Here is a 16563-nt window from a genome sequence, read left to right on the forward strand (position 1 = left end):
TGTTGCACGGGTTACTACCTAGTATATGAGTAAATAATACACTATGGCCTCATGAGGTACATAGTGTAAAAATAAAACACGGTCGAGTTTAAAATGTAAAAGAACTTGCCACTTGTGTAAAAATAAAGTAATTCGGCGTTACTAGAGTTGCTAGTTCTCCTTTTGTCTCTATATCAGCTTTCATCTGTGGAATAAATTGAAGATCACTCATAAGTGTTAGATAAGATTTAATGGCCAAGGCTTAGGTTAAAAGTAAACAGAGTTCAAAAAAGGAGATTTAATTGCTTACAACGTTAAGGTGCGCAGAAGGGTTTTGAATTTCTCCAACTATACTGTTGTGAGCACAGAATATAAGTTTATTATGATGTTAATTTAGCTGGCTGAATCAACCAAAACAGCTGAGAGACTAGAACCTTATATCATAAGCCTAAACTATGCACAAAAGCAGAATCATGGAAACAACAACAAAAAGCAATTCTGATTTCGTTGTCTTTTTAAGTCAATGCAGTGGAAATGGAATCTGTAAACTAAAAAAAAGTTTCTGACCACAAAAAGGAAAAAAAAAAAGGAATAGATCAATTTCGAAAGAAAAAAATGGTAAAGAGATAGAATTTCGAAAATTTGTTTGTTGATGCATTCCACTAAAACAATGTGATCAGCAATAATGTGCAAATTCACATAATTGTTTCGCCATAATGCAATTTCGGGATCAAAGGCTTTGACTATTGTTGTAGGCTTGTAGCTATCGAAGAGTTTATACTAGTCATTATGATATCACATTCATTGTATCATTGTCGCGTGACTTGGGAGCATTGATAATTTGAGACTTTGCAATTGGAACCTCACACTTGTAAACTACTTTAACTAAAGTTTTGTACGTAGTTTTTTTGGAAATAATGAGTTTTTCTAACAAAAGGAATTAAATGGATCGTTTCTTGACTTTAAACAGTGAATAGCTTTACATGAGATTTGTACATGAACCTACCTTACTTGAGGTTCACAAAATTTTCAGGTAAGCTTCCATTATTTTTAAGTCAAAGAATCTCTTCTATAAATCATAATCACAAATCATGTTTCCTCCGATTAACAAAAAGTGTTGTTTTAATATTTTACATATGTTTTTGTAGAATTAGGTATTGAACTGACTTGGTTTTCATTCATAAACATTATGTTCCTATATATATCTTATAGAATATGAGAAAGTTTTCTCATAACATTGCATAATACGACGACATTTGGCAGCATATATTTTCAACACTTGTCCTCACTTCTCAATTATTAAAATTTTTAATTCATTTTTCTTAAAAGTACATATGTTTTATATTCACTAAAATTTAAATGATATTTCTGCACTAAAAAATATATTGACATTTATACAATGTCTTTTAGTAATTATATATAGATATCATTTATCAATATTTAATATAATTAACATAACATTATAATTTCACATAGGTATCATTTATCAATATTAATTTTGCAAATAAGAAAGAATTAAAAATTAATATCATAAATTTGGAAAAAATGAATTTCCGATTATTAAAGATTTAAATATTAATATCATAATTTTGGAGAAATATAATGTGATGGTTATGAAATTATTTACTAATGTTGACAAAAAAAAGTATAATATTGTTATTAAATTCTTTACTAATGTTGACAGAAAAAGTATAATATTTGTTTCAGAGATTTTGTGCCAAAATATCAAATCAATTTATTCTAAAATAATTTCAAAATATAAAACAATATGATATTTGTCATTTCCTTAATAGTAATCTTTAATACAATTTATGGCATATTAATTCTTTAAAATGTAACTGCCATGATGTTTGAAAAAAATTTAAAAACAAATCTTTCATCATATGAAAACACTTTAATGTATTAATTACAATTAGTGTTTTACAAAAAAAAAAAAACAGACAAAACCTATGCTATATTTATTCTTTAAAATGTAATTGTAACTCTCATGATGTTTGACCAAAAAAAATAAAAAACCTCTCATACTACTACAAATTTATCTATAAATAGGTTGACAAAGTCTTTATCAAACATCATATTCTATCTCTCACATAATTTTCTAAATTTTGTAATGTTTAACTTTTTCCTTTATGTGACTTTGTAGGTTTTGAAATAAATAAGTTGAATCGAAATTTTGGTGCATATATAGAAGTGGACATGTGAAATGTGGTTATTTATTAGAAAGAGTTAGTTGGAGAAGGTCTTAGGCACATAACACAATCACACTTGTAAATGTTGATAAATGTTGTTTCGAATGCTTATTTTGTATATCAATGTTGTAATTTTTTTTTCTTTTGATCCCTCTAATAATTTTTTAATATAAAAAATTTAGTTTTTCATCATAATTCATAAATCCTAATAGATTTAATATCTTAATCACAATATTTATGCTACTTATTACCCATGCTATATTTTATACAAGTGTGTTTGTATGTATTACACATGAAAATGAGTTTAAACAAATATTAACTATCCAGAATAATATTACTTTAAATTTGTTCCTTAACGTTACAATTGTGTTTTTATGTATTTATCAACTTTGTTTCCGATAACCATTTCCATAGTCTTTTATTTTATTTATAGGTTATGACTTCTTATGAGAAAAGTTTTACAATGGTTTAGGGTTTAGGGTTGAGGAAGATTTGGACGTCTAGGTGATATATAACTCATGATATGGGTTTCCAAAGCCATGTGATTCTTCCAAATTCAGTTTTTATTTTCTTACACAATTTAGTCTTAATTATTTTCTTAAAATATAATTTACTTATTTTCTTAAAATATAATTAACATCTAATTTCTTTTCACAACATTATTGTTTGGGTTATACTAAGTATGCACTTTTTTTTTTCTCTTCTCAAATGTTCCATTATTTTTCCTAGCCATTATTGATTGTTGATGATGTGATGATAGTGCTTAACAAGACTCACTTTTACCACGTGTTTATCAAATCGAAAGATCCAAAGATCACCCTAAGCTAATCCCAGTTACATTCTAGAGAGAGGGACGAAGGGAACGAGAGAGAAAAACAATGTCTTGGAGAAGTAGGAAAATTTGAGTTATCTCTTCTTCCATCCATTACATGATTTTTAGAAAAATAAGAACATAGAAGAAAAAAAAAATATCTGGTGAACAATTATTTTATGTTCTCTTAGGTTATGCAGTTAACACTAAAAAAAGTAACTCGATAATACAATGGTTTGTTTTTACTCCTTTTTGTTGGTCATTTTGAGTATAATACAACATATATATATATATATATATATTTAAACAGAAAAGTATAAAACAAAACAAAAAACAATTTTTATATGATATAATAATATATCAATATATATTAATAACATCTTTTACTCAATTCTAAACTAAAATTCAGTTTGCATTTAGTATGTTCAATAGATATAAAGTACGTGATAAAAATATAAAAATATTTAACAGAGAACTTTCTTTTCCAAATGCAATGAATTAAAAAACAGAAATAATTCTACTTCTAGAACACAAATGCATTTGAAGTCATTTGTATAATTCATTAAGATCAAAATATTTTATTGCTAAAACATTCAAATTATAATAATAAAAATTTTAAGCATGTGTGAAGCATGCTGGTAATATATAAATATCAAAATTGTTTATGCTACCTTTAGTTATCTAACTAATGAAATTAATTATACAGAGAATGAATGAAGAGCATGAATTTCGGCTCAAGAACAGGTTGTTCGAGAAATTCAAGATATTGTCTCGCCTTTCTTGGAGGTGTCTGATTTTAAAAGATATTGATGTTTTATAGATTATATTAAAAGCGGACAAACTAACACATAATGTCCATGGTCAGCCGCATTTTATTTTATACGTATCAATGTTCTTTTTCCTACGTAAAAAATGTTTGTATGTCTTGATTGTGCATCAAAACCTGAAGAGCTCTATATATTATGGGATACAGACTAAATTTTTTGAAGTAGCCTTTTATATTAACAAAAAAAATTCAGTTTAATGCTTAACTAATCAATAGTCGTCACTTATTTAAAAACAAAACAAATAACAAACATAAGATAATTTATTGAAACACAAAATATTAAATTTTAAATATTTTAATAAATCTAAGATATATTAATATTATTATAAATTTATCTCGCGCGATGCGCGAGTCTACTTCTAGTATATATATATATATATATTAGCTCTAAGTTTTCTAGGTTTGTATAAACCGTCATTAACATAAATAAGACATAATAACAAGTCCAATATACAAAGTCCTATATAACCTTAATACTCCTTCTAATACTCCCTCCCCCTCAGGTTGGAACGTGAAAATCTTGAACGCCTAATGTGGAAATGATGTAAAGAAATTAAGGACGAACAAACGCCTTAATTGTCACAAACAAACGAATAGGCGGCGCTGCTTGTTCAACTCCTAATTCTTTTAACAAACTGCAAAACCATCTTTCTTCACGAAACCATCGTGTAGTAGCAGCACTTGGACGAGTTACAGAAGAACCATCTTCAACATCGCCAGACATTGTTTCTCCAACTTGAGAAGAAAATTCCTTAACCAAGAGACTTGAGAACAATTCGAAACTATCGATATGAGTAGACGACATGTTCAACAATACTTGCTGGAGCATATTCATTTACAACCATTGTGATAGAAGTAACAAGCTCAAACGTAACAACTTGTCGTACAATAGAAATCTCCTATTGTAGTGTAGTAACATCTCTCTATGCAACAAAAACATCTTGTTGTAAAGGAGCAGAAGAATTCTCCTCACTTGGACCCAGAGTGATACTCCCCTGTATAGGAGAATCATATTAATTGACTAGTCTTCATCAAAACTCAACTTTGAAGACGGCACAACAAACATTGCGATGAAGAATAACTTCACTACTCGCAAACGAAAATACATTTGGGAAGGCAACTACTTCCTATATCCTTTGTTGAACCAAGTGAACTGAGAAACATATCTCAAACAAATAGAGAGGATCTTCATTCTCTATTCTCCCCCTCAAACTCAAGAGGGTGAAGAAGAGAAAACAAAAACACAGCTTTGAGATTGAACCAGTTAAACAACTTGATTCACTAAGATTCTGGTAACATATTCAGATCTCCACCGTACAAATCCTAAATAAAGAAGTCAGAAACAACTCTGCAAAATTTCAGCTCAAACCGAGAAGATCTCACAAACACTCACGACACGACCAACCACACTAAAACTCAGATCTTTTACAAAAAAACCGTTGAAACAAGATCTCCACCGTTGAATATGTAGAACACTGAGTCACAAACCTTTCCCCAAAAAAATCAGCCAGATTGGAGCTATTTTTTCTTCTCTAAATCCAAAAATCACCATCCACAAAGGACCAAACAAACGTGAGTTTGGCCAAAAGATAAGAAGCTGAACTTCAAATGGAAACATCTACAAAACTTTGTAGACAATAAGTTGAGAAACAAGTCTCACATACAGAGAGTACCTCCGCCACAAACATATCTAGAGACAATATCAACAAGGGGAATCTAGACTGTACACAAAAGATTTTGTTTTTTTTCATTTTTGCGGAAGTCAAAACAATAAAACCCCAACCCTTAAAAATTTAGATCTACATGATCTACTGCTCTGATACCATGTAAAATTAGGTATAGAACTGACTTGATTTTCATTCATAAATATTACAATCCTATATATACATGATTAGCTCTAGGTTTTCTAGGTTCACATAAACAGTCATTGACTTAAATAAGACATAATAACAACCCAATATACAAGGTCGTATATAACCTTAATACTCCCTCTAATCTATATTAACATTTTGAAGTATATTTTTTGGTACGCCCTTAAAGTTTTGCTTGTTTAATTTGTTTTAGTTACAACATTAACCCCTAACGATTTTCCTAAAATAACATTTCATAAAAACTCAATTAATGAAACTATTTAAATCGACCTAATTTTGTTCCGTTTATTGCCATAAAAAGCTTGACAACATCTATACATTTTGAGTTTTCCAAAAACAACTCAACCCATTTATTTTTTAATCCTATAAATAATCTACATACCTATTTTACTAGATCTTTGAGATTGTATGATCTCATAAATTTAAAATGGTTATACATTAATATGTATCTCTTAAATCTACACCATATTAGGTATCTCCGCGGTTCAAAATATTTAACCATATTGCTACGTCAAATTTCTTTTTGCAAAGTACACTTAGAACATCTAAATTGAACACCTATTGATTATATATAATCCGCCAAGGTATAAATTTATATTGAAGTATATCTCACAATATTTATAGGTGCATAGATGTTCAAATGTACGGTGAAGTTTAAATTTAGAGCTATATATACATTTATGAAGTATATTTTGGGTTTTACCATTTTATTTGTACTTATTTACAAAGTTAATCCCTAATAAATTTCTAAAAATAGCATTACTTCAGATTTTGTTTCCTAAATATTTTATATTCCATTCCAACTAAAAAAATACAGCTAAATCAATATGGAAACAGAAATTATGATATATTTAACCACATCTTCTATTGTGTTTTGAAGATATTCTATCTTTAAATCATTTGCAAACAAAGAAAACAACAATTTGATTCTCATTTTGTTTTCAAATACCTATATATGAGCTTTGATTCTTAACGTAAGAAGAATTTCGATTCACATTTATTTAAATATTATAATTAATATATATACATATAATATATATATATATAAACTCAATACAATTTCAAAATATTACAAATATGTAAAATTAAAAAATTTTAAAATGCAATATAATATGGTTATATATGCTATATAATATGGTTATATAATAGATGAGTTATAAAGACTACATGTTGATATTAATAAAATATCATTAAATTTGTGCTAACACGGGTTAAATCCTCATTTTATTATTTTTCAATACTATTAATATTAGAATATTTGACATATAAAATCAAGTTGATTTAACAAAAATTATGTAAAATAATTAAATAATTAGGAACAACGTGACTTAATCATAGTGTATAAATGACTTCTATGTATTTAGATCCTTTATTTTTTTGTTATAATAATTAAAGTAACACTAAACAAAACAAACTAAATATAACAAACAAATGGTCATGAAGTATATTACAAATTAAAAAGTTAATATAAATATTTAGCGGTACAAACAGTCGAAAAATTTAGTTATTCCTTTATTTACAAAACATTCAATATTTAACAAACAAATACAGTATAAACTATAAATAATAATAAAAATTATATGCACGCGGTGTACCGCGGTTAAAATCTAGTAGTTTCACAAAAGTGTCCTATTAATAGAAATAATTAAACTAAATCTTGTTTTAATCCCAGTTATTTAAGTTAAAAATTATAGAGAAAACTTATTTGGTGTATTGATATAGAGTATTATAAAAATGTACAGATTTTTTTATTGTGTGAAAATGGTAAAATGATACTCCCTATGTCCCAAACTCTATGTCTAGTTTTTTTAATGTAATAGCTTATGATATTTTTATTTTATTTTTATTTTATTTTTTCTACCAAACATTAAATTAGAAAATAACTCCGAGATTATATTTTTTTTACTTATAGCCAAAAAAAAAAACTTTTATAATGGACCAAAGGAGCATTCATTCTTTATAAAAGGGAGAGGCACTTGTACTAGCGGATCCGACCTACTGTAAATTGATTTAATAAGCTTGCACTAGAGATTAGAGAAGTTAATTAAACTGTTCGACATGAAAAAAAAATACGATCATAGGAAAACTCAATCTGACTGTTACTAACATCCCATTGTTACATGTAATCTCTTAACTTTTAGATATGTCTTTAATTTTACACACTTATATTGCATTGGTTCTTCTCCTCTCACTGAACTATTTCATAACTTCATTGTATGGGTTTTTTTAACCTTTCCTTGAATTTTAAGTTATAAAATCTTGTTTGTTTTGTCTTTCAACTTTGTTTTTGATAAATGAATCTCTGATGTATGATAAATATTTTGACTGAAAATCTTCTAAACACCAATGAAACCACCTTCATGATGTACGAGACGTTGTCATATATATATATAGCAGAATGTTATATAATAATCCAGTTTATAGATATTGAAACTCTTGATGCTAGTGTAGCTTATGATTCACTGAACAAATAGATATAAACCACGATTGTTGGATGTTAAAGAGAGAGACTATTAACCGTGAGGTAAGTCCCGATACCAGCAGTAAAACCAAGAAAAGTATAACCAGTCACCTGCACGATAAAGAAGAGAAAACAACTTAACTTTTGTTATCTATATGTTGAACAAGCCAGAGAGATATCTAACTATCTAAATATTACCTTACGGAAGTACCAAAAGAAATCAACTTTCTCCATACCCATGAAGGCTACTCCAGCAGCAGATCCAGTAATAAGCATGGAACCGCCGGTTCCAGCGCAAAGTGAAATGAGTTGCCAGAACTCAGAATCTTGAGGGAACGTTGAGAGATTATACATCCCCATGGTTGCTGCAACCAATGGGACATTGTCTAGGATAGCTGATACCAAACCAATAATAATGGCAATCAACTCAACATTGGGTATATGAGCATAAAGATAGTTTGCAATCACTTTGAGAACCCCAGCCGCATCAAGACTAAAAAAATAGACAACAGTATATATAAGTCTCTTACACAACAAAGATACAAGTTAATGTGGTCGAGTGAAACATTTTTGTGGTTACCTGCTCATAGATAACAAAATTCCAAGGAAAAAGAAAGCTCCTTGTGAATCTATCCGAGATAAAGTATGTGGAAGTTGTAGGTGTTGTCTCTCTAAGTCCCCATAATGGATCACATCAGTTAAAATCCAAATAACTCCAAGTCCCAACAAAATACCCAGGTAAGGAGGCAATCCGGTTAATGACTTAAATATTGGGACAAAAACCAAAGCTCCAAAACCAACTCCACATACAAGGTTTCCTCTTGGAGCAATCTGATCGTAATCTAATAATGGAGTAGGGGGATTATTTAGTTCCACTCCATTTACCTCACTGAAAAAAAATAAAATAAATAATAAAAAATAAATAAAAAGACTGAAAACCACATCAACGTATGCAGTATTGAAACTTTACAAGAAGTTGTAACACGTCGAGGATTCAAGAAGAGTTTATAACCTTGTCAATGACATGAAAGCCAGTGGAACAATAAGAGAAACCGCTGAAGGTAAAAAGAGGTTCTATATATAAAGATAAAAGTAAAATTTATATTATTTGCATATTCAAGGCCTTTTATTAATTTAATCATCTGAATCAAAAAAAAAAATTGTGAAAAACCTTTATAGTCGAAAATGTTGATATATGGCCATGTATCCATAGCATAGTTGTAGTAACATCACCAATAGGAGTCCAAGCTCCTCCTGCATTTGCTGCTATAACCACAACTGCTCCTAAAAGTCTTGTCATAGGTTATATTGAACATCATTATTGTTTCATATTTTTATTAAGAAAGATAATAATATAACTACACAAAATTGTTGACCAAAAAAAAAAAAAAAAAAAACTACACAAAATAGAGTTTCTCTCTTAAAAACCAATGTCACAAATAGGTGTTTCCTTGATTTACAATAAAGCAGCTTAATGCCTAAAGCCAAATAACAAAAACTAACAAAAATATAAGATTTTCGTACTTTCGGTATTCTGATAAAGGAACCAGTCTTTTCAGTAGAGAAACCATAACAATAGTAGTTGTTAGGTTGTCAAGAACGGAGCTAAGGAAAAATGTAGCAAAACCAATCTGAAAAGGAAACCATAAAGCTAAAGTCAAGATAATGCGAGAGAAAGAGAGAAGAAGAAAACTCGTATCCTCAAAACATAAAGCTAGGAAACAAAAATATATCAGAAATAGAACAACAATACCATCCATAAAAGTATCTTTGGTTTCCTAGATGGTAGATAATCTGTAACTAGCTTGAATCCTTGATGAGCATCAATTATCTCTACAATAGTCATTGCGCCGAGCAAATAAAACACTATTTGACTAACTTCACTTGTTGCGTGTTGAAACTCTAAAACAACAATTTCTAGAGAAGCCTGCAAACATGTGCTTATCACATTATTGATCACATAAAATGTAGAGCTATTTTGTTTTGAAGCTATACTTCATCAGATCATTTACAATAGAGATGAATCCAAATGAAAAAAAATTACTATGAATTTCTACCCCGATGCTTTGCACAACCCACAAACTCACGGCCATCAAAAGTGCTATTCCGCTTTTATTGAAAGTTAAAGACTTCTCGAAGATGATCAGAACATAACCTATTCCAAACAGCAATACCATAACAATATTTTGTATCATGATGCTGTATGCAAATAGCTATAAAATAATTTTATGAATTATGATGTATGTTTTTCTAGAAATAGTCTTAAAGCCAAGGTTATGAAAGAGAAGTTAATTTTATTCTTAAAAAAAACTTTTCATATTTCTTCACAGATTTTTAGCTCTTAATATTAATATTTATTTAATTAAATAAGAATAGATATTCGAAAACATATTGTGCAGAATCATATTTTATTATAGAAAACTTGATTTTGAGAGTTAATAACTCACAAAACAGTGACATGTGTTAAATTTAGTGATCAGATTTTTTTAAAAAATATAGTTAAAGTAATGTTAGTTTTCCAAATCTGAGATGATAATAGTTTTTATTTTCTTTTCTTTGCTAATTATGTGTTTATTAATGTTTAACTATTTATAATACTAAGTAATTTATAGATCTTATATAATGCACATCTTATTTTTGATTTGCTAATTAATAAACTATATATTTCTTATCCATTAAGATGAAGGTGGATCTAACTAAAATCTGATGTTATTAATTAATGAACTAAATCCGATTTTCTTTTGTAAAACTTAAAAAAAGGAAAAAAAAGAAATTGAACTAGACAATGTTTATATCTTCCTTCATCGTTTCCTTTCTCCTTAAAACGACCCGACCCATTTTTCTTTATTTAATAATTAATTAGTGATCTCATACCTGAAACAACCTAACTCGTCTTTTTAATAATAATAATATAATTAAATAGCTCACAATATTTAATTATAACTCAAACAATAAATCAACAACAAATCAACATGCATAGCGGAAGACAAATCAAACCAACTCCAATTTAATAGAAATAACATATCAATTAAAACTAATAAAAACCATCAACCTAACATGCTTCTAAACCAGGTTCCAACATAAATAACATGACCAATAATACAACTGAGACCCTAGATCATCCTTCTCCACATCGCCATGATTCCACGCTATACATTACCTCTACCACAAACATAATAACATGCGTGAGTATTATCAAAAATATCCAGTGAGGCGATCCTCCAATCTACGAGCTATACACACAAGCTAATCATGAGTACAACCACAAATAACACATAAAAAAGCAGCCATTGAACAGATCACTCAATAAAACATTTACCACACCTACATATCATCACACAAAACAAGTCATACAACCCAATCGTTCAGATAAGCTCATGGTCACGCACTCACCTTATCAATCTGATTCTAACGACAAATACAACCAGTAGAGACTCTCCTACCGCCTGCAACAGCCCAGCAACGCCCTACAACAAGCCACACAACCAACAACAACCTTACAACAAAACTGGACGATAACAACACAAAACTACAGTCTCAAAGACGAAACCCTAAAACTGAAACCAACCGTTAACTTTTGAATCCCTCCGTTGGAAAGCTAGCCCTAGACGTCACGAATCTTCCCACATAATCTCATGTCGACAAAATAACAGACGAGTCCACGATCGCACTTACAATCTCCGCTGGTCTTAGTTCACGTCTAAGACGAAGCACCTCACAAAACTTCAGGTAACTCATCGGTTATTAACTCAAATCTAAATCCGTAAAAAAGATCATCTAGATGAAAGGCTTATGTATAGATCCATGAAATTTCATTACCTTTTCGTATGATTTGCTATGTCGAATCCTTTTCCTCCTAAACCCTAATGATTCTGCTTCCTCCTTAAATCTCCTTCACACCATAATAGGCTTCTATCCTTCTCTCTCTATTTCTTTTTCTCAACATTAGCAATGAAGAACAACCTCTTTTCTATTTCTTCATTTCTTCCTCCATATGGTGTCAACCAACACTCCTTAGAGTTCTCGCGCCTTCCTCGCATTGGTGTCGCCAACACCCTCCTGGGGTCGATTGATAATGTCGAGCATCGTTCTCCTTCAATCTCCATCTTAGATCTATGACTCAATTCATCTCTCACTGGTCCAAGGCATCCACAGGAGCGAAGCCAAGCCACAGAAGACACGAAAAGCACACAAACATTAAATGGAAATCAATCACACAACTCACAGAACACAAAACAGAGAATCACAAGCTAGGATCAGCCATGGTCATGCACTAACATTTCCAACAAGAAGTGTCTGACCAACAACGACGAATCCAACACCACAACAACCCTCCCAACATGTCTGTCGCCTTAGATCTCCACTCCAGGAACAAGTTTCTCCAACAATGGCTTATAAATCCTCAGGAACACTCATATGAACTTATTCACAGAGATTTCTCTTTTTCTCAACTTTCAGAAAAGACAAAACGGCTGAAACCCACACCGACGCGTCGAGTTTTCCTTTTAATCATAAGCCCTAGGGTTCTCCCATTAACCGTATCGAACCGGAGAAATAGAAATAACCTGAGCACAAACTGATAAGTGGTGTCGACCAATACCGAACAGGCCTTAGCCTGCATGTCATAGTGCTGGCTCTTCAACAGGTTTAAGCCCGCATGCCATAATATGTAAAGGAAGTCAAATATTCGTCTCTCGGGTTGCCATCCTCCAGCGTTGTAACGCCCGCAAACCGGATTTCCGGTTCGTGCATCGATCGATGCAACTATAAGCTTGATGGAAACCTAGGGCTCGAGTACTAAGATCAGAAATCAGAGATTTGAAGAGTGTGGGATTGTAGCCAGTGAGTAAGATATCATGCACATAGAGTAACAAGACCAAGGTATCACCATTGCGATGATAAGTGAATAAGGATGGATCAGCCTTACTACACACAAAACCAAATTCAAGAAGATAATAACTGAATTTGTCAAACCAGGCGTGAGAAGCTTGTTTTAAGCCATAGAGAGCCTTCTTCAATTAACAAACATGATTCGGTCTACTAATATCTTCAAACCCAAAGGCTGAACCATGTAGATGCTTTCTTGTAGATCACCATAAAGAAAAGCGTTCTTCACATCTAGTTGTGTGATATTCCAATTATTAGTCGTGGCAACGGTGAGAACAATCTGAATGGTGGAGGTTCGGACGACCAGACTGTAGGTTTCAGTAAAATCCACACCAGCTTCTTGATTGAATCCCTTGGCAACAAACCGAGCCTTCAACTTATTCACTATACCACAAAAAGTCATGGACTCATGATTCACAGTCTCTCTATTTGATGAGGATGTCTTACTAACTTTTTTTTTATGAAGAAAAATATAGAAAATCTTAAACCAATAATATAATAATAAAATTCATTAACAATCTAAGATTCTTATGTTTTACTTGAATAACATAAAACTTTTAATGACTTTATAAAACACTTAATCTAATAACACTACATTTATGAATATTTTAAATAATTTGTACAAATCCACATAATCTACAACATAATTACAACATATATATATATATATATATATATTTTGAAGAACTTTTTGGGTTCTACACTTTTAATTTTGCTTATTTCAAATTTTAGTCCCTACAAAATTGCACTAGAAACAATACGTAAAATATGGTAAATTGATAAAATCAATTTTTTATAGAAACTAATTTATTCTACTTAAATTCCTTATTAATAGCAAATTTCTTTTTTATATATGTGTCCCAAAATAAATAAAAAATAAAAATAGAAAAATCAATCATTAAACTATATACACTGAAAAACAAACAATCAGTTAAATTAAATAATTATATATCAAAAAAACAATAATAGTATTATTTTAAATAAATAAAAAATATTATTCTGATTAATTATACATTATACAAACAGTGATAATTCATAATTTTAGTGTTTTATCCTGATAAAATTATAATACTTTAAGAATAATTGTATCACCGCTTAAATATACAAAATATTAAAAATTAAAAATATATAATTTTATAACTAAACTAAATACCGCTAAAATAAAAAAATTATTACAAATAAAATTAAATAATTGTTCCGTGTGTACCATGTGTTAAATCCTAGTAATCTACATAACTTTAATTAATTTAAGATTTATGGATACTACTGCTTTAGAGAGGTTAACCATATTGGACTAAAACCAAAACCATAAATTAATTTCCAAATCTAGGTTAACTGAAACTGAAATAATGAATCCAATAAAATCGAACTAATCAATGGCTTTGTTTATACGCAATGTCTCAATGGCTTTGTTGTTTTTACGCAATCAGCTATTATATAAAGAAAGACTCTACAAATACCTTCTTCCTTAAGCAGCTGTCTAGGGTTTGCATTTTCTCTCTTTTTATAACCTAGAGACGTTTTTCTCATCTTGTTCATGGACAATAAATCCGCCACCAATGCTGAAGCAGCTCCTTGTGTGATTAATGACACGACGTCGACGCTTAAAGATGATTCGAAGAACCAGAAGAAAGACTTGACGACTGAGAAGAAAATATCTGATGCGATGAAGATAATGGAAGGGTGCTCGTCTTCATAAGATCGAAGAAAAGATGGATCTGTTGATCTCATTGATTAGGTCAAATAATGAAGTTAAAACTGGATCTGTAAAGGCTGCGGCAGAGAGCGTGCCTATGGATGAATCATCTTCTGATGAGGAACCTTTCCAGACTTTATATGATAAAGAGGACTTCATTAACCCTTTTAATCGTGTTTACGGTGGTGGTGATGGTCGTAGTCTTTTTGTTGGTGGTCGTTATTCAGGTGGTCGTTGTGGCGGTCAAGGCTTTTGTGGCTTCTGTTGAGGTTTTGGCGGCGGAGGAGGAAAGGCCTAGTTTCGTAGTTTTGCTATCTAGCTGAGAAGACTATATAACTCCAACGATTAGGAGTAGGAAGCTAATTTCTTAGAAGCAGAGGAAGCTGGTTTTCGTTTTTTTTTTTTTTTCTCTTAAGAGAATGTAAAATTTTATTCAACTCCAAGAAAAAAAAAAAATTATGCATCATGCTTTTGAAATTCAGATATTGGTTTGAGATTCACATCGAATGAGAGCGTATGAATGATGATGATTTTCACCGTACGTGTAGCAAACCATGGCACGAGAGGCTGTCTTATTTTTAGTTTTTTTTTTTTGTCGTTCGTTCAGTTTTTTTTTTCATTCTGTGTTATAGTTGATGTGAGATCGTTTTGTGCTAAGCAAGAATTACTGGAACATTCATATGAACTATGAAGAGAGGAGGACCAAACTTTCAAAGATGTTTCTTTTGTGTCTCGGTTTGAGAAAAAAAGAAAAGCCCGTAAATAAAATTTACATAATCCAGAACTTTATTATAACTTCGTCTTTTTTAACGCATACATACATGAACTGACTCTAAACTAGATAGCACTTGGAACATAGCTATGCATGTGGCTAAGATCAACAAGGTCAAAACCAGAGATAAACTTTAAGGCAAGATGCATATTCAACGAGTTCCTATGCATGATGCATCAGCTAGCTAGTTTCCCTGAACTTGCCTCAAAGTGGAAGACTCATCCGCCTAATGTTTTCTTCAGAAACTTATGCGTATATATAGCTTCTTCATCAGAGCTAAACACTAATAATAAAACACACATTAACATTCCCAAAATCTATTCTTTTTTTAGCAAGTCTAGAAAACTCTATAGAAAACCTTTTCAAACATTTTGAAATCTATTCTTCTATTAAACTTTTTGAAATCTATTCTTTTAAAAACTTTTTGAAAGGCTATAGAAAACTCCCATGCTCCAATATATACATTTCATAGCCCAAATTTTCGTTCCAAAGAGAGACTTCTTTCTTTGTATGAATGTAAACTTGTATTCATAAAAAAAAAACCTTTTTACAATAAATGAATCTTTATTTAAAGTTTAGAATAAATGGCTAAAAGATAAAAACATGTAGAGAAGAGAGACTTCGTTCCTTGATAATTTGCATTTGAGCTTATAAGTTCTAACCATGCTCTTGACATTATTGAAAGATTGCTTACTTTTGTTGGGTTCTAAAAGTAAAAAAATTGGTAAAACAAAAGAATAAATCTTACCAAATCACTCAAAATACTCTCAAATTGAAAGATGAAATCTTACCAAATCATCAATAATTTTTTTTAATTCTTATTTTTAACTCTCTTAAAAATCACCTAGATATCCTCAAAATTAATTCACCTAAATTTAACCAAATATAAACTCCATAATCTTCATTCTAAACATTGAATGAATTTTTACCTAAAGGTTCTGTTCCAGCAAGAAACGAAGTTAGATTTTTACTCCTCTTGAAGAATAAATATGTGACTTTAGGACTGGCTCCTACCCATATACCATCATTGGATGTCACTAGTCTCTAATGTTTGCGACCTCCACGGACACA

At 30.4% G+C, this 16563-nt stretch overlaps 1 protein-coding gene and 1 pseudogene across 1 annotated transcript; one reads left to right on the forward strand and one right to left on the reverse strand.

Annotated features, from left to right (window-relative positions):
• LOC104777902 (Na(+)/H(+) antiporter NhaD) lies at window positions 8056-10320 on the reverse strand. Its single transcript, XM_010502229.1, has 8 exons — window positions 10195-10320; window positions 9891-10064; window positions 9662-9768; window positions 9309-9429; window positions 9150-9211; window positions 8718-9026; window positions 8336-8630; window positions 8056-8248 (listed from the first exon to the last, which is right to left on the reverse strand). Exons 1-8 carry the CDS (start codon window positions 10312-10314, stop codon window positions 8174-8176), a joined length of 1263 nt encoding a protein of 420 aa, XP_010500531.1. The 5' UTR covers window positions 10315-10320; the 3' UTR covers window positions 8056-8173.
• On the forward strand, window positions 14562-15043 carry LOC104779253 (annotated as a pseudogene).

The sequence above is a fragment of the Camelina sativa genome, chromosome 3 (genome assembly GCF_000633955.1).
Source record: "Camelina sativa cultivar DH55 chromosome 3, Cs, whole genome shotgun sequence".
Classification (NCBI taxonomy): domain Eukaryota; kingdom Viridiplantae; phylum Streptophyta; class Magnoliopsida; order Brassicales; family Brassicaceae; genus Camelina; species Camelina sativa.